This window comes from Mus caroli, unplaced genomic scaffold (genome assembly GCF_978045245.1).
Source record: "Mus caroli unplaced genomic scaffold, Mus_caroli_1 scaffold_6, whole genome shotgun sequence".
Taxonomy (NCBI): Eukaryota; Metazoa; Chordata; class Mammalia; order Rodentia; family Muridae; genus Mus; species Mus caroli.
In genome coordinates, this window is record NW_028227261.1 from 97,381,613 (window position 1) to 97,402,401 (window position 20,789).

Genomic DNA, 20,789 nt, shown 5'->3' on the forward strand with positions numbered 1-20,789 from the left:
AGCCAAGCTGTGATCTTCACAGACCCACACTCCCCTCTTAGCAGTTTCACAGAGCAATGTGTGTGTGTATGTGTGTGTGTGTGTGTGTGTGCAGCTTGTACAGAATGCTGTGGGTCCCTGTGCCTAGTTGAAAGCCCATGCAGAAAGCTGGGGGTAGGGAGGCACCCTTGGCTCTTATCCCATATATCCCCTCAGTCCTCCCTAGCACAGAGCACCTAGGCAGTTTGCAAATAGGCAACATGGTTTTTGCATCTACTCTGTTTTTCAAATGTGTGCTTTGTTGTTCTTGCTCACTTACCACATTCTGAGCACTTGTTAACGAACATGTTTGTTTCCCAGGCATCTATATTTCTTACAACTGAAGATGGATGTTTGCGAAGGAAGGTAATGAGAATTTTGAATTCTTCTTTTCCTGTCAGACTAGCCAGATTCCTGGTTTTAATCTAATGAGCACACATTCCCGGTGACAGTATTCAGTTTAAATCAAGTCTGTATGTTAGGCTGGTTTCAACTCCCTCTTGGTTTACAGAGGCTAATGATGGAGAGACTTCATTCCACTTTACTACAATTTTATACAAAGCGCACAGTGATCTTTCTGGCAAAGACTTGGGGAATTTTAAAGGGAAGAAAAGATTCTGAATGTAAAACAGGCCTCAGCTCAGGTAGCGAATAGGTGTAAGTTAGAGCCACTTCTGAGACCGTGGTACTAAAGAGATTTGTCTTCTCCCTGGGAGGAAGTGTGTTGAGATGAGCATCTGCCTGTGAGTCAGCACACTGGGTATATCCAGGCCATTTCAGTGCTTAGACGGTATCTGAGAGTGGCCAGAAAGAGGATTAAAATTCCAAGACCAAAAAATCCTGTCTTCCAAATCCTTAGTATCTTCTTTTCTTTTTTTTTTCCTTTTCTTTATTTTATTTTTGGTTTTTCAAGACATGGTTTCTAGAGATAGAATGGATGTGTGTGTGTGTGTGCATATGTATGTGCCCTTGTGTACATGTATGTACAAAAGTACACATTTGTGCAATTGGTTCTCTCCTTGCACCTTTACATGGGTTCTAGGGATTGAACTTGATGCACCAAGGGAGGCATTTGCAGCAAGCTCCCTTACCTACTAAGCCCTCTTGGCTGCCCCTTAGCCTTTTTTTTTTTTTTTAACCTTATGGGGGAAAAAATGGCAGCAGGAAAATGGCCCATTTACTTCAATTCTCCTCATCCGCACTCCCTCCTATGAGTTTAGTTCTACTGTAGAGGGTCATCAGAGGCCATTGGCCTGCCACATCACAAGGAGGCTGGCAGTTGTGACTCATGACCTAGGACGGGAAGCCTATGAGGCAAATGAGACCCATATGGGCAGTGGGAGTCACAGTTGGCCTAGGGTTTCAGGAGCGCTGTGGGAGTCACAGTTGGCCTAGAAAAGTCTCTGTGGGGTGCTGGGCATAAGCCAGGTTTAGGGTTAGTGGAGAAAAGAGATTCCCCTGGACAGCAAGAAGGCTTCCCCATTCCAGCTAGAAGCCATGTGTGGTTGACTTGTAGGAAACAGAGAGAAGGGGCTTCTCGTGCCTACTGCAGGCGTGTGTCTCACACCCACCGGACGGACGGAAGAGAACAGCTGTGGGGTATTATAGCAGGCCGAAGGTTGTGATAAGACATCTGTCTGGAGGGATGGTGGCCGTGTGCACCGGGGCTTCCCTATGCTACAGTCCTGCCAGCGGGAGACAGGAGCCTCCTCGAAGGGGCTGGCTTCAGAACGGTTGACTGCTTAGTGATGACAGAGTTCAGGATCATCAGGAGTTCTGTGTGTCCCTTCTCCAAGGTAGCAGTCGTCCATCCCTTCTCCAGCACAAACCATAGACCAGGTGCTGAGGGCTCCTCGTGTGCGAGATAGCCCTGTGTTGAAATGCCCAGCTCCCCTCTTGAGCTCTTCTTGGCAGTCACAGAAACCTGGTCTAGGGTTCCTTTATGGGCAGGTGCTTTGTTTTTTTCCATAAATACTGTTTTCACATCCATTATGAGGCAGATTCCATCCCAAGAAACCCTAGGGCCCATCCGAAGATTCAGAGAGACACAGACATCTGCAGGACTACACAGAGTTACTCATGGGCATCAGGGGCTTTCAGATAGGGAATGCTACCTTCAGATGTACCTTCAGGACCAGTGGGAGTATAATGGACAGACAGAGAAACAACTGGGGGCCAACCAGCTTACACTGGCAAATGGGCTGACTCATGTGGGGCCTTCATTGGCTGCCATGCCAATGGCATGCTCTCTTGACTTGCCATGGGACTGGAAGATGCTTTTAAAAATCTTCTTGTCTCAGTGTTTACTGGTAAGGAGAGCTCACTTTCCCAGTCACTGCCCCTAGCCTTTCCCAGCTTGGTTCTTGCATTCAGCAGTGGCCCTTGCTCCAGGTCTGCTGGCAGAGCTTGAGCAGAACACAGAGCCAGGTTTGAATGGAGAGAAGAGAGCAATAAAGACAGGTAGCGTCACTGAGAACAGGCATTTGGGAGGACTGAGGTTAGCTGGTAGCGAGAACAAACCCAGGCCAGGTTAGTGGATTTCTAATGGATAACAGGGAGACAGAGATGGCTGAACCTTGTCAACCTCAGCAAGAGCGGTAGGTTTAGGAATAGTCAGTAGTATATAATTTAATTATAGAATTACAGATGTTAAAATACAGAATTCTTCTTCCCACCTCCCTATTTTTTCCATTTAAAAGGTATCACCATTCCGGGGAGGAGGTTGGCTAAGAGTCATCCATTCTCTAGGACTCTAGGACGTAGTCAGAGCCCTACAGAAAGTCTCAGATTTTTATTATTTATTAGAAGGATCGGAAGGCTGCAGATTTATCTCAGATTCTACTTTCTCACTTCTCTCAAAATGTGAGCGGGTGGTCCATTGTCAAACCATTAGCTTCCTAGTATTTGTGGTGCTTATCATTTCAAACCAGAAGTGACTTTTTTTTTTTTTTTTTTTGAGACGGAATTTCTCTGTGTAGCCCTGGCTGTCCTGGAACTCACTCTGTAGACCAGGCTGGCTTCGAACTCAGAAATCTACCTGCCTCTGCCTCCCAAGTGCTGGGATTAAAGGCGTGTGCCACCACGCCCAGCTTACTTTTTTTTTTTTTAAATCTCCAAAAAACTCTAATGTATTTCGAGTGCCACTCGAGATTGATTTGTATCGGAGTTGCCTTGAAGATTCAATCACGTTGTTGATTAACAGTTAATGGAGAAAAGAAAGCCACGGGCTACCTGTGATTTGCTGAGTATCTGCTTCTTCTGACTTAGCTAATCCTTCTTTCTCCTGACAGGTTAACCTGCCCTCTCAACTCAGCGGTGGTTCTAGCATCATACGCAGTACAATGTAAGTCCTGAGGGAGGTTGACTAGGTGGTGGCTGGCTTGTTCGAGCCACCCTATCACTGGCTGCTCACTGAGGAAGTCTTTTCCTCAAGATGCTGGGGTGGGGTATATATATATATCTCTTGTTGTCTTACTAGTAAGACTTTTAACCTGAGCCACACTCTCGCCCTGCTTGGGGATATCAGATGGACAGTGGTGCCAGGGGGAAGGAGTGGTGTGGCATTTCCCCCTGGGGAGCTATGAAACAGCAGACAGATACAACCCACTTTTTCCAGAGCCTCTGCCCAGGTATTTGGATCTGGTCTCCATACAAACCCCAATGGAACAATATTTATATCCATCACCTCCTCTGAACATGGAAACCAAGCCCTGGCTAGGTTAAGGAATTTGCTGGAAGGCACTCCTGCTGCTTGCTTGATACCTATCTAAAATGCTACTGAGAGCTTACCAATTTATATTCAGAGCTTCAGTGTAGCTATTGGGTTATACACTGGTCTATGACAGAAGATCACAAGTTCAAAGTCATCCTCCGCTCCATAAGGCCAGCCTGGACTACATGAGACCCTCCTTTAAAAGTCTGTGTGTGTGTGTGTGAATGAGCTATGGGTGTGTGTGTTGTTCTGTTGTGTTTTGCTTTGCTTTTTAACTAAATCTTTGAAATCCAGTCTTGGTTTTGCAATTTCCTCACTTTTCCACTTGAACAAGCCATACTTAACTACAGGTGCCACGGTGGATAGAAAATCTGGGTAGAGTTTTCCAGCCAAGTTTTTTTTAAACTACAGAAGAAATCTCTTCATCCTGTCAGCAAAACTTAATAATTAAGCATACTTGGTGTCAGATCCTGTGCAAGGTGAAATACCACTTTGCCATTCATTAGCCCTGTGGTGCCAGCCCAGAGCGCCCTCTTGGTTGTATAGTCACATAGTTTAGCATAAGACTGAGGAGTCCCCTCTGTCTTTGCAGAAGTCTCAGCCCACAGCATGGCAAGTAACTAAGAAAGCAAAATGATCAGGTCTCAGAGCAGGTGCAGGCCAAATTACCCATCTTACTGTGGCCTCAGAAGAAAAATGGAGAGAGAGAGAGAGAGAGAGAGAGAGAGAGAGAGAGAGAGAGAGAGAGAGAGAGAGAGAGAGAGGAAGAAGGAGGAGGGGAGGGGAGGGGAGGGGAGGGGAGGAGAGGAGAGGAGAGGAGAGGAGAGGAGAGGAGGAATAGAAAAGAAAAGAAAAGAAAAGAAAGGAGAAGAAACCAAGGAAGGAAAGACAGACAGACAGACAGACACACACACACACACACACACACACACACACACACACTTGGGCTACTGGGGAGGCCCCAGCTGTACTTCCTCCCTGCAACAAGAACAGAAACAAGAAAGGAGGTGAAGAACAAGCCTGGTGGGCCCACAGCTTACCTGCCTACTGCATAGAGCCAGAGAATGAACAAGGATGGTGAGGTGACCCCATGATGTCAAGCATACAGCAAGCCTCCTCACTGTTAAGACACACTCAGCCTCAGCTCCATCCCACCAGCCTCCTCTTCTCGTGACAAAAACAAACTCAGAAGAGGTTGCCGTCTGGGACACAGCAGCATGTTGCATCCACTGGGAAGGACATGAACCAGGAGATAGGGCACCGGCAACAGATCAGAGAAACTATTCAATCCAAGTCCAGCCTAGTGAGCTGCTAGGTTTACTTTAAACGAGTGTGGCTGACTTCAAAAAGAGCTGCATCACCAGAGCCCCGCCCAACACGAATGACCTCCCCAAACTGCACAAACGGAGCTGCCCCTTCAGCTAACATTTCACCTACTGCGTACCTTGGCACCTTTTGAGATCAGGAAGAGAGAGAGCAGTAAGAACGACTGGCCAGAATAATTCTCTTCACTGTTTCTAGAAGGGAAAGTTATTAGGCTCTGTTTTGTGAGGCTCTGGGACTGTAGTCACAGCTGCTATGATTAAGATGGTGTCTGCCTGTCATGACACAGAGCAGTGATACATAGCCCGATGTCAGCGTGCCCTCATCAGTCTCTAGATTTGTGGCTCCCATTTTTTCTGGGCTGATGAGTGACAGGCAGGACCTTCTCACATTGAAGCCAGGGCTGGATGTTCACTGCTGGAGCATCTGGGCTGAGTGGCAAGAACTTGAGGATGGAGAGAACTGTGCTTAGTTTAACCTCGCCCTGTTCTTTTGTCCCTGTACTATCACTTGGCTGAACCTCAGGCTTCCCACCTGTGAATGGACGCGACTGGTCCTTATGCAACATGGCTGCTTCAGATTAAACAGTGCACTTTAAGGTGGCCTGTAGCCAAAAAGTCCCTTAATATTGAACCTACACTGACCGAGTCAGTGAGAACAGGGATGGAAGCCACGTTCTCTGGGTCTTAACTTTTCCTCTCATCTGCATGGCTTGACCTTCCAGGCCTCATGTGGTGAGCAGGACCAGAAGTGTCTGTTCTGCTTTGTAGGGCTGTAGGGGAGAGAAATGAACCACTGTATGAAGCACTGTTACCGTAGTCTTAACTCTTGGCGTCTTCTCCTGCCAGTTCAGAAGAAAACTGTGTTAAGTAGTGTACAAGGTGGGAGAGATGACTGCTTGCATTGGAACGCTTGCAGCCAACAAAGCCTGTCAGCCTGAGGTCAGTCAGGAAACCCACAGTGAAAGGAGAGAACTGACTCCTGAAAGTTGTCATCTGACCCCCACAGCTACCATAGAGAATAAAAAGTAAATGCAGAAGTTGGCTATGATAAGCAATAAGCTGTAATTAGAGAAAAATGGAAGGCCTACATTTAAGACATTCTGTTCCAAGCTTCTGCCGTTGGGCTTCCCGCTGTGGAGGATTGACAGAAGAACCACTGAAGACAGTCCCAGAACCTAAAAGGCAGAGCTAGCTGAGGCCGGAAACTCAACATTGCTGTCCTACTAATAAATCATGGGTCATCAGACAGAAAGCTTGAAGTCTAAGTTCTTTATATTCCTCTAGCCTTGATAAACGAATATACATGTATTTGTGTACTCTGCATACATTTTTTTGCTTTGTTCTGTTTTGTTTTGTTTTGTTTTGTTTTGTTTTGTTTTTGAGACAGGGTTTCTCTGTGTAGCCCTGGCTGTCCTGGAACTCACTCTGTAGACCAGGCTGGCCTCGAACTCAGAAATCTACCTGCCTCTGCCTCCCGAGTGCTAGGATTAAAGGTGTGCACCACCACTGTCCGGCCTACATACATTTCTTATAGGACTGATTCTTAGATATATTTATATTCCTCTAGCCTTGATAAATAACTATACATGTATTTGCATACTCTGCTAGCATTTCTTATAGGACTAATTCTTAGATATAAAATTAGTGGCTCAGGATGTATACTTAGTACATTTTGTCTGATACATTCTGTCAGGTTGTTTCAAGATGGTTGCCTAGTATTTAAGACCTATCTGTGATCTGCCAACCTAAGCAGTTTCCTATTAGATCAAGAAGTACAATGTTCAAGATAGAAAATACTTCCAGCCCAGTGGCTGAAGATTGCTGCTAGCTAGTCAGGGGCTTATGAGGCACAAAAAGGAAGGTTTAGGAAATATGTAGTTACTCTATTATGTCCCCGAGCCTCTGCCTCGAGCAGACTCTGTACCAGCCTCAGGTTGAAGGGAGCTCTGCAGCCCCCTGAGGATGAGAAAGAGCACACAGTGTGTGCCCTGTCCTGCTTGGGCTGGGGAAGGAGGTCTAGAAAATTATCAGAGGAGTGAGCCCCAAGAAGAGGCTCTAAGATGAAGTTAGAACAGTGGCAGATGGAGGTCTTACTCATTGGTCAGATTGATTGATCGATTGATCGATCGCTTGAAACGTGGATGCCTGGGATCAGAAGCTTGGGGCATGTGTTCAGCAGACAGATAAGACAGGCCCTGTGGTGAGAGCACAGGGACTCAGGTTATACCTTTTGTTCTGTCTCCTTGTCTGTTTATTATTAGAGTCACCCATGTTGTGTAAGATTGGCGGGAGGTACATTTGCTTAAACCCTCCAGTGATATGACATTGTCGACACTGTTAGCAGCCCCCCACCCCCACCCCCAGGTTCTTTTAAATGTGTGTGGCTGTGACTGCTCACTGTTTCCCCCTAGTGGTTATCCCAGAACCCTGTGCCAGGGTAGCAGCATAAGATTTCAAGTGAAAAACGGCCCCGGGGGGGGGGGGGGGGGGTTCACTGCTCTCACATTGATCAAAATGTTTGTCAGTGACTTTGCTAAAGCAAGGAGCTTATAGTTTACTCCTGTTGACTGGAAGCCGGGTGAGTATGGCTAGTTAACAGGACAGACGAGCAAGTAAACGATTCAGAAGGCTCTTCTTGAGCTGTCGAAACCAACAGGAAAATTAAAGAGGTTTCTGCCTTTAGGCTTGGGAAAAGCATCTGCAGCACCTTGTTGGCCTTTCTAGGACATCAAGAAAAGTCAGCAGCTCACTGCACGGGCAGGCGGGAGATGGGGCGCTAACCTAAGTCCCTGTCACCTCGGTCTTTGCTGAAAATAGCCTGGCTTAGGGCTCCCTTCTCCCTGGGTCTCCATTTCTTCCTCTTTAATGGGAACCCTGATGAAGATATATTAATGCATCCTCACTATGAGCCCTTGTAAGAGCATCCCAGTGGTATCTTTTTAAGCATACTATTGTGAGTTTAACCGCCTTGCCCCTCACCTGCCACACCCCTGCACTTACTTGGAATTTAGCCCTAAGTAGAGGTTCGAATTAGAAGCATGGGATTGGAAGCTAATGAAGAGCTGGTTCTTGTGGCCCAGAGATGATCAGACCTGTTCCCTATCTATCTCTTGTGATGTTACCGATGCTTGTTGATAAGGACCATACTGCAGAGTTGAGGCTAATCATGATTTTCCCCTCATTGTATCTTAATAGCTCATTTTGGAGACTTTAATTCTTCCATACATCATCCAGGCTATCTTGCCGACAGCCAGTTCATACCAGATCAAAATGATGACTTTTTAAGCAAAGTGGAGTCACTCCATGAACAGCACAGGTGCGGGGACTAGGGGGGTGGATGTGGGGGGTTGGGGGAGTGGGGACTGGGCTTAGGAACTCAAGCTCGCTCGGTATTTATAGATAACCTCCCTCTTTGTGTTTGATGCCCCCCCTTGCCTTCCTGTGGTTTCCTGTATGTTTAACCTGGGATGATGGCAACTGTATATTTAGCATCAATTGTGCCTTTTGTAAAGCATAAAAATGCTGTAGGAATTGAGGATGTCAGCTGGCCTCTTCTTCCTCCAAGATGTCACCGCCCTTGGTTAATTCCTTAAGGAGATGCCCGTTTTCAATCTGATTGATTGGCCTCCAAGCTGATAGAGCCAGGCGTACCTTTTAGCCGTTTTACCCCATGTAATAAAACAGGCCATTCCCTCTGGTGTTGTTGAGTGGAGAGACGGCTAGATGAGCGAGCTGACTGATGGACGGGGTGGGTGGCCCTGGATTGAGACTGCTATTCTTCCACATAGGGAGTTGCCTTGGGACAAGCTTTGCCTCTACCAAATACTTCCCACTCTCAGCCTCTTCTTCCCACTCCTCACGTGACCCAGTGCTACCGTGGCAGCTGTTCTGTTCCCAGTAAATGAGAACCACGCTGACCCAGGCCAGCCCTCCAGAGACATCTCAGTTCTTGGGAAGGGCCATAAAAACAAAGGGCAAGTTAGCAGCGTACCTTCTCAGAGGGTGCCGCCAGCCCTTTCTCCCGGAATTGCTCCTGGGACAGAAGTCAGCATCCTAAAATAGCACAGGGCCACTGGCGTTTGAAGCCCGAGGCCACTGTTGAGAGAATAGACAGGCAGAATGATCAAAGATTACCTATTAATTGAGCAACATGGTACGATGAGAGGGCAGGAATCTTGAAAGGCGATAGACAGTTTTCACTGTCGGGAGACCTCCGGGAGAGCCCATCAAGTGGGAAGGTGTCTTAGTAAAAACCTAGAGGTCCAGAAGAGGTCAGGTTCCATGGACAAGAAGAAAAACCTGCTTCGTTAGCATTTAAAGCTAGAGTGCTTATGGGGGACTGGCCCAAGGCACTTAGTAACTGTTAATAACTTACAGAGGACGATTACAACGTTTTTTTCCCCAGGTATTTTTAACTTTAAAAGCTCAAGGTTATATTCTCCACCTATTGGGTGAATTTTGCATTTCCTCTTTTCTTCTGCAGTGGGCTAAAGCAGTCGGAAGCCGAATCTTGCTACATCAACATAGCTCGAACCCTTGACTTCTACGGAGTGGAGCTTCATGGAGGCAGAGTATGTACCCTTTAGCTCAGAAACTATTGTATTATTTTTAATTATGTAACTTCGAAACCTTCCTTGGGGAATTGTTTCCCTCCCGTTATCACAAACAAGATCTTTTAAAAGCTATTTAGGGGCTAGAGAGTCGCCTCGGGGGTTTAAGACCCTTGTTCCTGCAGAGAACCTCCAGAACCCACATGGAGGTTCGAAACTAGGCACACAGGCGGTGCACAGACATACACGCAGGCAAAACACTCACGCACGCGAAATAGTAAATGAAACAAATATAATTATTTTTAAGAGAGGTACTTGAAAAGTTTATTGAGTTTATCTGGGTCTTACTGGCCATTCAATTGATGTTTTCCCCACACTTCTGAGGGACCAGGGTGTAGAAGACGTACAAGCTTTCTACATACAGAATGATGGGTTTGAGGGCTGAGGCTGTCTCTTGGCTGGTAGAATACTTGTCTACCATTCCCACCCTGGGTTCAATTCCCACCAAGGGGGCAAGAGGATGAGAAGTTCAAGGTTATCTTCTGCCACCTAGTGAGACTGAGGCCAGCGTGTCCCCTCATCTCAGATGGGGGGGGGTGTTTACTTCCATGAATGCATTTCATTGTATTTTGTTCATGCTTAACCTCTCGTCACCCTCCCCCATCTCTCCTCCCCCTGGCCCCCCCTCTTCCCTCAAATGCTCCCTCTTCTACATTTACACGACTTTATAAATCCATTTTTTAAGTGGCAGTTTGCTGAGCCAAGGTTTCTACTACATCTTAAGCAGTACTCAGATTAGAGCTGGTTACTTAAATACAGTAACATGTATATGTTTGTGTATGCTGTGTGTAAGTAGTGTGTGTGCTGCTTGTGTGTGTGTGTGTGCATATGCATTTGTAGGTATGGCTAGATGCAAGGTACATAATGACTGTGGAGGCCAGATGTTAGTCCCCTCATCTTTCTTTCTTTTTTTTTTTTTAAGATTTATTTATTTATTTTATGTATGTAAATGCACTGTAGCTGTACAGATGGTTGTGAGCCTTCATGTGGTTGTTGGGAATTGCATTTTTAGGAGCTCTGCTCACTCTGGTCAACCCCGCTTGTTCCAGTCAGCCCCACTCGCTCAGGTCAACTCCTCTCACTCAGTCCCTGCTCGCTCCAACCCAAAGATTTATTCACTATTATATATAAGTACACCGTAGCTGATTTCAGACGCACCATACGAGGGCATCAGATCTCATTACAGATGGTTGTGAGCCACCATGTGGATGCTGGGATTTGAACTCAGAACCTTCAGAAGAGCAGTCGGTGCTCTTACCCGCTGAGCCATCTCGCCAGCCCCTCTTTTTTTTTAAGGAGTGCATGTCTTGTACCTCACTTCTCATATCCTCCCTTTTTAAAAAGAACTATTTATTTATTTTATGTATATGAGCACATTGTAGCTGTCTTCAGATACACCAGAAGAGGCCAACAGATCCCATTACAGGTAGTTGTGAGCCACCATGTGGTTGCTGGGAGTCGAACTCAGGACCTCTGGAAGAACAGTCAGTGCTCTTAACTCCCCCCCCCACACACACACACACACATACACACACCTTTATCTTTTAAAACATGTATCATTGAACCTGATACTCGCTGCCTGGCTGCCCAGTGAGCTCCAAGGATCCACACACATCTCTATTTCAGTGCTGGGATTACAGTCATGCAAGACTAATTCCATACGCCTCCTGGAGGCGAGGAATTGGAACTGCAACCCTCACATTTCCACAGCAGGCACTTGATTGCCTGAGCTGGCTGCCAGCCCTATTCAAGTGTAATCGTTTCGTAGAAGAAATGACGGTGGCCTGGTTGTGAGGTTGATGAATGGTTCGCATTGTTATTAGTTTAGAAGACTAATACATGTCATCTGCTGGGCAAACGTCTGTGTCCGGGTGGACAGTTTCTTCCAATCATTCCATCACCTGAGGGATAATCACTTCTCCCCCCTTATAAATGGGAGACTGATTCTCTGGTGTTACAAAGGTCACTCAGCACCTAGGTGGCCAGTGCATGGGCTCAGCACCGGCTGTCTTAGTCACCTTTATTGCTGTGAAGAGGCAGTTTATAAAAGAAAACATTTGTTATAGCTCATGGTTCCAGAGAGAGTTCAGTGGTGAGCGTGGCAGCAGGCAGGTGTGGCTCTCAGGCAGTAGCTGAGAGCCACATCCTGATCAGTAAGCACGAGGCGGAGAGTGTGTGAGAACTAACTGGTAATGGTGCTGGTCTTTTGAAACCTGAAAGCATGCCCTGCCCCCAGTGACACACCTCTTCCAACAAGGCCCTGCGCACGTACATATGTGTGCTTTGTGAGTATGGAGGCCAGAAGTTCATCATGAAAGGAAGCCTGGTGGGGTTTTAGCCTGGTGCCTTGTGCAGATACTTAGGACTTCCTCTGTATCAACACCACTTCCCTATCCAGTCTCTGTACCTCCCTTTGTTCCTTAGTTACTTGTAAGTGATGGCCCCACCCCAATAGAAAGTGAACATTTGTTATACCTGCCAAGTACCCATGCATATCCACAGATCTGTTATTTATTTTATGTAAGTACACTGCGGCTGTCTTCAGACACTCCCAAGAGGGAGTCAGGTCTCATTACAGATGGTTGTGAGCCACCATATGGTTGCTGGGATTTGAACTGAGGACCTTCGGAAGAGCAGTCAGTGCTCTTAACCGCTGAGCCATCTCTCCAGCCCCTGTCTGTTCTAGGTTCTTATATTCTGTACTTTAAGCCTGATACAGACCTTTGAGGGGGATCCAAAAATGTTTATAATGTAAAAAGGGGAAATGGAGGGGCTCCTAAGCCCTGGATAACATAGGCTATGAGTGGAAAGCCAGCAGGTCACACTCGTGACTGGCCCTGCCCAATGTTTGTACTTAACCATACCTGATTGGAAACAGAAATTATGTGCGACTCAAGGAAGCAGCTCCGTCTCTTTGAATGTTATTTGCTTATACTCAAGTGGATTTAAAACCATTTTAATCCTCTCCGTTTTCCTTCTGTGTCTGTATAATATATGGCAGTGCCAGGCACACAAGCCCTTAGCCAGTGTAATTCCACTGGATTCATAAGTAACATTTGTTTCTTAATTGGATTTAGAGTCGTGTCTACATGTGTAATTTTTCTTCATCATTTCACAATAGCTAAAGCTTTTTCAGTAATTGAAATTGAGATTTGTACGGAGCTGTATGTGGGAGAGGCCTGTTTGAGTCTCATGTGGGTCCCAAAAGCTGATGTTTGAAAATTCAAGAGTGTTTATATGTGACTCTGTGGAGTACGTAATCCTATCTGGTAACTTTCTAAACCAGGTATCATTGGTGTGTGTGTGTCTGTGTGTGTGTGAGTGTGTGTGTGTCTGTGTGTGTGTGTGTTCGTTATGTGCTGTTCACTTTAGAAGAACTAGGTACCAACTACTTGCTCTTAAGTAGCTGCAAAGCAAGAATTTTTCCTGTGTTCATGGCATTTCCCCTCTTGAGCGGACGCTGCATGCTGCTATTTATAAAAGCGTGGGTGCTTTAAAGGTAGCAGAGTAACACACTGTGAACCTGGACGCTTCATTTGTCCCCCCAGGATCTGCACAACCTAGATCTAATGATCGGGATTGCGTCTGCAGGCATTGCAGTCTACCGAAAATACATTTGCACAAGTTTCTACCCTTGGTAAGTACAAACACTTCATATTGTCTGAATCATGCTATAAAAATATGCCGAGCAAAAGCAATGCTAGCTCTAATTTTAAATTTTTATTTCTGAAGGATGGCTGGAACTCCGCAGTACTCCCCCCTTTCCCTCCCCCTTCCCCTCCCCCCAGTCCTCCAAGTTTTAAGCTCTGAACTCTGAATTTGATCCAGATTGGGTACTTGGAAGAGTTACCTTTGGTTTTCATTAACTTCCCTCCAGTCGTTGTCCTGTGGTTCGGCTAGTTGGTGGATCCATGACACAAGGCAGGTCTTGTTGTTGAGAGATCCTTCCATCCTCTTGTATGTGTATGGTATTAGTGCTAGGTTCTGGTAACCCTTCGCCTACAACTAGTACTGTGTGTGTGTGAGTGTGAGTGTGTGTGTGTGAGTGTGTGTGTGTGTGAGTGTGTGTGTGTGAGAGTGTATGTGTGTGAGTGTGTATGTGTGAGTGTGTGTGTGAGTGTGTGTGTGTGAGTGTGTGTGTGAGTGTGTGTGTGTGTGTGAGTGTGTGTGTCTGTGTGTGTGAGTGTGTGTGTGTGTGTGAGTGTGTGTGTGTGTGTGAGTGTGTGTGTGTGAGTGTGTGTGTGTGGTGTGTGTGTGTGTGTGAGTGTGTGTGTCTGTGTGTGTGAGTGTGGTGTGTGTGTGTGTTGGGTTTTTTTTTTTTCCTCTACATACATGCCTGTGGTAAAGTTTAATCTATGAATTATGTCTACTAAATGGTCTCTCTCTCTCTCTCTTAAAAGAGTCAAGGCCATAGTATTTTCAAACTGTGATTGACTCCAGGCAACTGAATGCATAGAAAACAAGGGTTGAAGTGGGCGAGGGGAGACCCAATTGGTTTTTCAAGATGAGTTTGAGTTTACTGTGCCCAGGCAACGGAGCTTTCTTTGGGAAAATATTATACTACCCAGATGATACATTTTAATAAATGATAATATAAGCGAGTGCAGGCAGGCTGAAGAGAACATGTGCTGCAGGCTGTGAGAGATGCGGAAGTACACACATGCAAAGAAAAGCAGCCACACGGAAATTTATAGACAGGGCGGAGGAGATTTGGGCGGCAGACCAGATTTGACATTAGGTTTACGTCTGTTTCTCAGTTTGACCACTTAGAACTTCACAAATGGAGACAGGATGAAGTTTACTGCAGCATTATTTATAACAGGGACAAAAACCTATGAATAAAGTTACAGGGACCTTAACCGTGATAGCAGCTGTCATATTATCGAGTGTTGGCAATATCCAAGTCACGTTACTCTGTATTTTGCTTACCTCACTTAAACCTTGAGTAAGCCGTTCTTATCCCTGACTTCTCCGCAGAGAACACTGTAGAACAAGGAAGTTTGTAAGACCTGTCAGGCTCTCCTGCTAATAATGGTGCATTTGAAAGTCACATCCAGTTTGTCACTCCAAACGTGTTTTATATTCTACCACTCTTAGCTGTGTTTGTGGGGACATGCGTAAATAGGATACTTACAGATACTGGTTTTCAATTAATTTTATGTACATTTGATTTTCAACAAAATGTGCCACAGTCCTGCTTAGTTTTACCATAGAATCCGTCTGACAGATAAGACCTTCTTGAGCCCTCGCTGGAAGGAGGAAACCCCAGCCACGGCTTCACCAGCTGGGTGTGGCCTGCCGAGTTCTCTGGGCTGCTTGGAACAAAGGACCAGGCGGTGGGCACGGACCTGATTTTCCCTAAGTGCCTTAATCCTCTAGTTCTGTAACCCAGATGTCACCGGAGTCTAGCTCCATGTGTGGCCGAATCTACAAGGGTCCCTGAAGCAGGTTCTGAACATCACATTTAGAGGCAGATTTCGGTCCCTTAAGGATACTTCAGATTCCTGATAAAGATATCTGATTCTGGATATCTTTAAGGATATCCAAAGCCAAAAACTTCTCTAAGCAACTTTGTAAACAGAAGCCTTTGCGTCAGGCCTGACAGGGCCTCTTGGCACACCTCCTCCTCAGGGGCTCGTTCTGATAATCTCGGTTATTCTTCAGCTTCAGACTGGCTCCAGTTAAAGCCTGTCTCTGATGCCCGTGCTCTATTACTTACTTTTTATAACACTGTGACACAGTAATAGAAAGCAGCAACGTAAGGGAAGCAAAGCTGGCTCACGGTTCAGAGGATCCCGAATGCCGTGCAGGTGAAGTGTGGACACTTGAACGGGATGGAGTGTTCAAACACAAGCACCTCAGACCCCAACTCTAACAAGGGAGACCAGTAGAGGTCAGCCCTGGAGAGTGAGCAAGGGCAGGGTACAGAAGGGCCCAGAGCCTACAGAAGTGACTCTAAAGAGAACAGGCTTTGGCCTCACAGTGTACATTCTAGAAAGAAGGTACAAAGAGGGAACAGGGAGAACACAGTGGTCAATCCAGGGTAGATGGGTGATTAAGGCTAGAGCATGCAGTGCCTTAGCCAGTGATTAGAGAGCGACTTGGCCATGGAGAGCCTCACAGGACACCAGAGTGGAGACTTACTGGTAGATGCTCTAATGGGAGCTAGATTCCCCTGTGCATGCAGTGGTCAAGAGGCTATGGCTGTGGGCATCATTTGACACCTGTCTCCTTCCTTAAGTTATACATATCCAGGTTGCAGTACCTACTTACTGTCTTGTTCTTTCTGTCCCTGGGACCTGGCACAGGACTTGGTCCCTCTAGACACACAGTCCATTTCATAGTTCCTGTGACTAAAGGGCAGGAGGTAGCCTGATGTAGGACTTTCAGTCTGGAAACCACATCTGCATCCTTCAGATTTGCTCTAGTGAAGAACACAATGAGAGAGAGAGAGAGAGAGAGAGTTGAAAGCACTGGGCAGAACCCTCTGAACCAGGGGCACCAGCAGGGGACCCCCCCCCCATATGAAGCCAGTAGTGCACAAGCAGTCTGTGCCCAGCAAGACAAGGGTGGGAAGGGGGGAACTCACACACTGGTGAGCAGGTTCTCTGGAGTCCTGTGAAATAGGAATTCCTGTGCTTGCCCCTCAACACTTAGGGAGGAGACGTGGTCACCTCAGAAGAACAGGACATAAGAGCCTTCTGGTCTGGCCTGCAGTCATTCCCAAAATTCACTAGTTAAACGAATGTATCTGCCAGCAGATTGCTTATAATAGGTGTTTTGTTTTTACTATATAATGGAAATGTGCTGTGTGTGTGCTCTGTGTGTCTGTCTGTGTGTCTGTCTGTCTGTCTGTCTTCCGCTGGGGAAATATCACTTGAATAAACTTTCCCTTTATCTACTCAATGTCTCTGTTCTAGGATGCTCTTAGCTAGCAAGGTCTTGGTATGATCCCAGAGAGCAGTCAATTTCCTTCCTTCCCCCCAGTACTGTGTAGATTATAGTCGCTTGTCATGGTGAATAAAACCTATTTAAAAGGTGAGCTGGCACTGAGCGTGATGGCACACATTTGTAATCCCAACACTGGTGGGTCAGAGAGGTTAACCTCTGAGGTCGCTGGCCAGCCAGCCTAGCCTCATGGGATTGGTGAGCTTCGGGTCAAATGAGAGATAGACCCTGTCTCAGAGTAAGGTGGACAGCACCTGAGGAAAGACATCGAAGGCCTCCACATATGCACCCACCAGAACACACACACACACTGGTTTCATTCACCAGTTTTAGTGAAGACAACAAATACTGCAAGCCTGTGGTGTACCATAATCTTATAAGAACTTGGCATGCTTACTCCATCTAAATTGTCATAAGACCGTGGTGAGAAAGGCTGTCATGGGCCACCACTCAGCAGATACCATAGGGTCCAAGATCCTAGGCTTTGGAGGCTGAGCTCTAACAGTGACTCCAAACAGTGACATCTCTGCACCTCAGCTTCCTCTTATAGAGGATAACTACATACTATTCTGGACTGTTGCAAAAACCCAATAGAGACAGCGTTTATAAAGCCCTTGGCAGTGGCCTGGTATATGAAAATATATTTGGTGATGACGAGTGCCTTTTATTCTGTATTATGCACACGTGGCTGTTAAGTAACAGAGCTGGGGCGCATCCAGGCCTGTCCATACTGCTCCACACTGCCCTCAGCTGTCTTCTCCCATGTAGGCACCAGCTCCTGCAGGGCTTCAGTGTCACAAAGAGACTTACAGCAAAGAGTGCGCACGGCCCACGCTCCTGGTTATTTAAAAGCTGCCTCACAATCCAGAGGCCCCGTGGAGATCCAGCTCGGTCAGCTCCTTGAGTTTGGCCAAGACACACTCCCAGTGGCCCGCCGTCTCCGGATGATGCAATAGAGGACCCATGCAGAAGAGGCTCAGCCGTAGCCCGGCTGAGCCGCAATAGAGGACCCGTGCAGAAGAGGCTCAGCCATAGCCCGGCTGAGCCCCGATGTCTCTGTTTGATTTCCACCTTGCTTTATTTTTTGTGCTATGCGTGGTTTTGTTCTGCTTTGCTTTTTACAGGGTGAACATCCTCAAAATTTCTTTCAAAAGGAAAAAGTTCTTCATACACCAGCGGCAAAAACAGGTGAGTCCTGTCCCCACTTGCTGCGTTCGCTGCTTTGTTGAGGTTTGTCCCACTCTCAGCTCCTCGGGGATTGCTTTCTGTGTCTTTAGGAAGGAAAGGTTGTGGCCGTCAGGCCTTCAGAACCTGTGGCCATCTCTGTGAGTTGGTTGGTGCCTGTGTGGAGAATGAACTTGCTATATAGTCAGCCTCGAGGTCTAGACCCTGCCTCTTCCCCCTTTCACAGCTGAGCATTTTCTTTCATCTCCTCTAGTCCATAGTCCCTCGTTTCTAGAAGCTCAAGTCATGAGTGCCCACCTCTCAGGGAGCTGTACAGATTAGACAAAAGGGCGCAGTTTGGGCACCTGGCAGAGCAGAGCAGGAAGCGTCCACACGGCTAAGTTCCGAAGGTGATAGCTTGTTACGGACTGGGTCTTACAGGAGGAGTCGGCAGGATCCTAGACAACTCTGTTTGCTTAGCCATAGCACAAGCACACCCAGTAAAGAAGCCAAGGCTCCCACAGCCTCAGAGTGAAGGAGCTGGAATTTGAACCAAGGTGCCTGCCCTTTCCACACCACGCCCTGTCTTGTTATGCTGCATAGTTGTCACCGACTGCCCCAGCTTTTCAAATATGATATGCCCTCAGACTGGCCCCACACAGAGAATGGACCCTTAGAAATGGGATCACTAAAGCTCCAAGTACCAAGGACTGGAACCTAGACTGTCTGACTGTCCTCCCCCCACCTCTACTGCACAGGGGGTCAGGGTGGTACCAAAATGCATATGGAATCAGAAAACCTGAACACACGTAGCCTGAAGGCAAAACTAAGGACAAAATTGCTTATTATATATGAACCTGGGGTAGGAAATGGAGAATCCTCGGGATTCCAATGTCTCTACTACCAGCTTGGTGGGAGGATAGTTCTTCAGGAAAGAGATGTTCACAAAAGCTGAGATTTAAATTTTCACATGGTAGCAGCAAGTAAGCCCTCTCTTGAACTATAAGCAGGTTTGAAACGAGAGTGACTGTGGAGGACCCCAGATGGTGAGGAGACATGGATTCAGGCTATTTCTATTACCCCACCCATGGAGGGTTCACAGCTCTGCTCAAAAAAAAAATATTCCTAGGACACTGGGGTGCATCTGAGGTGTCTGGAGGCCTGCCCCCTTCCTCTGTCACGTCTTCCCCGGCTGTTACAGATGGGTAGCAAGCTTGACACACTTTTATCATCCTACCGTTTTCCTGTTCTTCCTCCCAGGCTGAATCCAGGGAACATATCGTGGCCTTCAACATGCTGAATTACCGATCTTGCAAAAACTTGTGGAAATCCTGCGTCGAACACCATTCGTTCTTTCAGGCAAAAAAGTTACTACCTCAGGAAAAGAATGTTCTCTCTCAGTACTGGACTCTAGGCTCCAGGAACCCCAAAAAGTAAGTCTACTTCCAGGGACCATCCATGTTATCCTGCGATGTTGATGTGTGCTGGTTGCCCTTGGCTCGTGGGCATCTTTGGGCAGAGGCAGCTCTGGGGCTGGACTCCAGATTTGAGATCCCTGAGTGGCGGCTGAGTCTCTAGGGGAGGCTGAGCTCTTAGTACGCACTCGGTTGTGTATTGCTCTCCCAAGGTTAGCTTCCGTACCCTCAACCCTGCTGTCGTCTGAGTTCCCAGACAGCTAATATTGCAACTGCCACCACGCCCTGTCCAATAAAGGTCACCTAGTGTCATCCTGGTGCCAGCATGGTAGGCTCCTCCCAGCTGGAGGCCACTAGACCAACCCCTCCGCCACAATGTGAATCCATAAGGCACCCTATAAAAACGAACAGAGGTGACTTCAGGATATATTACTTATTATAGTTACAAAGTAATAATTATAATTGACAATTACCTAGTGTTTATCAAAGGAGGGCATATATTTAATTGTATTTGGTTCTTGTAATGAACCTAAGAGATAAATGTTACCTATAGGAGTGATATTCAAAAAACTTAATGGTAAGAACAGTAAAATAAATGTACATATATGTCATATGTACATTATAATTTTTAAAATAATATCCTTTGGGTCTCTAAATTAGCTGTGTTTATTCTAAGCCTGCTTTGTAGAAGACACAGTAGAAATTGTTTATCAAGGTGCTAGGATTTCTAAACCATTTGCTGATGCTTTTTCAAAACAGTGATTGATTATTGTTAATGTGGCTTTTTCTAAATGAAGCTCAAGTATGAGCTATTGTATGATGTGAAATTTTGTAAGAATATTCTAGCGGCTTTCATACTACGTGTTAGTCCTTCGGTAATGTAATGATTTAGTAAGTGGCAAATTGCCTCTGGTAGGGGAGGTATTATTTCTTAGGAACCAATAGTAAACATTATCTTTAAAGTGTTTACCTCTTACATTTCTGTCTACTATTTCTGTATTCAATATTCTACTACTGAGCAGGCCATAGGAATAACGTAGCAGGGACACCTGTAGAGGCTTGTCCCCATGATGCCACGTGGAAACTGAATCCTTCTGCGTGGTGGTCCCTCTAGCTAGCCAGAGGCCTCAGGTGAGAGCTGTTCCCAAGCGTGATACAGTCAGTCACCAGCAACAGCCCCGCTGTCTGCAGAGGGCTCACCTGCTGCTGTTGCACAGCGCCAAGACTGACTGCCCAGATCGCTGCAGCTGGTGAGGCCGTGTGTGCATCTTGGTTGAACACTCCCTGGGTCATGCCTTCCCAGGGGACAACGTCCCTGATGGAAGTAATACTGAGCACTCCAAGCCTGGTATCCCTCACTAGGTGCCTCAGGAACCTAGCAAGTGCAGAGCAGCCATAGCCATAACAGCTTAGCGGGCCCCCTGTCTGTGAGAGTTCCAGAGTCAGGTTCAGGTGCGCCAATAGGTCAGATCTGCAGACAGAGGAAGTCAAGGTGAAGAAACAGAAAGTCAGTTTAGCATGAAAATATATAGTTGATCATAAGGTATAGAAGTACCAGTGAGCTCCTCTGCTGTGCATAGCTTCTGTGCTGCAGATG

General features: G+C 46.6%; 1 protein-coding gene across 8 annotated transcripts in view; it reads left to right on the forward strand.

The window, feature by feature from the left end:
- The window catches only part of Ptpn3 (protein tyrosine phosphatase non-receptor type 3), a 150,524-nt gene that overhangs the window by 82,606 nt on the left and 47,129 nt on the right, over positions 1-20,789 (forward strand). For all 8 annotated transcript variants that reach the window (XM_085839269.1, XM_085839270.1, XM_021159376.3 and 5 more), the window contains 7 exons: positions 340-384; positions 3,309-3,361; positions 8,251-8,371; positions 9,539-9,626; positions 13,214-13,302; positions 17,738-17,801; positions 19,038-19,210. In XM_085839269.1, the coding sequence (XP_085695395.1) occupies positions 340-384; positions 3,309-3,361; positions 8,251-8,371; positions 9,539-9,626; positions 13,214-13,302; positions 17,738-17,801; positions 19,038-19,210 (633 nt within the window). The remainder of the gene's footprint in view (positions 1-339; positions 385-3,308; positions 3,362-8,250; positions 8,372-9,538; positions 9,627-13,213; positions 13,303-17,737; positions 17,802-19,037; positions 19,211-20,789) is intronic.